This window comes from Engraulis encrasicolus, chromosome 19 (assembly GCF_034702125.1).
Source record: "Engraulis encrasicolus isolate BLACKSEA-1 chromosome 19, IST_EnEncr_1.0, whole genome shotgun sequence".
Lineage (NCBI taxonomy): Eukaryota > Metazoa > Chordata > Actinopteri > Clupeiformes > Engraulidae > Engraulis > Engraulis encrasicolus.
The window spans coordinates 14,172,590-14,175,089 of record NC_085875.1 but is presented as its reverse complement, the minus strand read 5'-3'; the positions used below and the strand labels follow the sequence as shown (position 1 = coordinate 14,175,089).

Below are 2,500 nucleotides of genomic sequence, written 5' to 3'. Positions count from 1 at the left end.
CCCTTTAACATGCATGCTCCAGGTCAAATTCTGTTTTGCATTTAAACTGATGTCAAAACATAATTTTACATAAAAAAATGATTCACTACTTGTCTACAGCAACAAAAATGCAAATGTGCAAGCTACAAATCTATACAAGACCTTTATCAGCATTTATGATGACTATTTATGAATTAAATTAAATTAAATTAAATTAAATTAAAATTCTAGATAAAATGAGCAAAACACAATGAAGCCAGATATTTATAATAAACGAAATGCATATTTACCTTTTTCTTGCATCCACTCCTCTACATTTCTCTGCAGTTTGAACGGGATTTTCTTATTCACGATTTGCAGCCGTTCACTATCGCTGTTGCCTTTAAAAGTTTAAAACAAGTTTAAAATGTTTTATTTAGTCGCACTCCAGCCATTAGTGGATATTTAATCTCTTTTATTGATTTAGAAATCACGTTATGTTCCCTTATTGCACATGTGACATTAATTTTAAAATGTGTTTACACCGAAGTTAAAAGGTTTACTTCAGACGGGTACTATGACTGCAGGCTGCTTGTTGTCTCATAAATGTTATCAGCTGTAAAATGTTTACAAGGGTGTAGAATAGCACTTGACCTTTAGCTAGTTATCATTTCCAGAGTTGCTTAGTAAATTGACATTATTTAATTTGCAAAACCATAAACGTCTGTGGACAGCATCATAATCCAAGTGCATTTCCATCTCTCTCTCTCTCTCTCTCTCTCTCTCTCTCTCTCTCTCTCTCTCTCTCTCTCTCTCTCTCTCTCTCTCTCTCTCTCACGCACGCATGCATGCACGCACACACCCACACTTCAAATCATATTAACAATACGTAGTATAAGAATCAAAATACCAAAACAATCCCTAACCTTAAACTATCAGAGTAGGGAAATATGTTTACACTTTTACCAGTAACAACAAAACTACCAAGAAAAACACTGTTAGATTTATGGGGCCCAAGATGTACCATTAAGAGGATTTTACTACCTTAGTGGGGACATCTGGCCCCGACAATGATTGTTTGGTGTACACACACACACACACACACACACACACACACACACACACACACACACACACACACACACACACACACACACACACACACACACACACACACACACACACACACACACACACACACACACACACACACAGTTGGCGTTGGCATTCATTTTTACCCACATCCACAAAGGGTGTACACGTATTTCATCTGGATTAGACTGGTGGCTAATGGCAGTGCAATGACCCTCCCTGATGTATGTACAGGAGGGAAGAGATGTTCCTGACCATACAGCGGTCCAAAATAAGACCAGGCGCCCTGCGTACGGTGTATATACAGCCGGGTACATAGGGCTCTGTAACAGGGCTGGACTGGGGGATAAATAGGGCCCGGGCACTTTTGGATTTAAGGGGCCCCCCTCATTATTATTAGTGGCGGAGAACTGACTCAGCGGTGGGCCCCGCACCCTCGTGGGCCCCTATTTTGAGTAATGGAAAAAAAAAAAATGGGGGCCCACAAGAGTGCAGGGCCCACCGGGAAATGCCCGCTATGCCAGATGGCCAGTCCAGACCTGCTCTGTAATGACCAAAGGTTGAAGTGGATAGTGGAGCGGAATTCAGCACCAGGGGCGGAGCTATTGGAGGGGCGAGCAGGGCATTTGCCCCTTGGCCCAGGGCCCTCCCGTATTGATAGTGGGGGGGGCTTATTGTAACCTTGGCAGGCTGTATGAGGGACCCTATCAGTGTTTTGCCCTGGGGCACGGTGTGCGATTGTTCCGCCACTGTGCAGCACAGTGGTGGTGGTGGTGCTGCGTTCTTGTCCGTATACTACTTGCGCAGGAAATGAGAACAGCCGCCCTGAGTAGGGTAGGCTACGGTATACAGTCCAGTCGGCCACATGGCTCTCTCTAATGGACAAAGGTTGAAGTGGGGTGTAGTGGCGTAGGGTTGAAGTGGGGTGTAGTGGCGTAGGGTTGAAGTGGAGTGGAGGGAGCAAGGCGAGGTGGACATAACCAGGGAAGCCGACATCGGGGGGTGGGCAAAAGGGTGACTTGTCCCGGTCCCAAGGAGAGAGTGGGCCCAGAATTGGATCCTCATTACATTGTATGTATTGGGTTTGGGGCCCTTTCATATGTGTTTGTCCCAGGCCCAGCCAAAGCTGTCAGCGGCCCTGGACATAACATAACAAATGAACAAGCAGGAGGAGCTGCTGGACGTTTAAGAGGTCAGCGAACATGCCCAGCCCCAGGCAGGGCAACAAACCACCCAGGCTCCTGAACACACACACGGACACGGACACAGACACAGGCACAGGCACAGGCGTATACAGTACACACAGGGGCACACTGGTCCAAACACACGCACACACACACTGGTCCAAACACACACACACACACACACACACACACACACACAAACACCCCCCCCCCCACACACACACACACACACACACACACAAACACACACACACACACACACACAC

General features: G+C 46.3%; 1 protein-coding gene across 1 annotated transcript in view; it reads right to left on the bottom strand.

Moving 5' to 3' along the window:
- The window catches only part of nrxn3a (neurexin 3a), a 479,628-nt gene that overhangs the window by 45,449 nt on the left and 431,679 nt on the right, over window positions 1-2,500 (bottom strand). Inside the window, exon 23 of the mRNA XM_063184079.1 lies at window positions 270-359. Coding sequence (XP_063040149.1) covers window positions 270-359 — 90 coding nt within the window. The remainder of the gene's footprint in view (window positions 1-269; window positions 360-2,500) is intronic.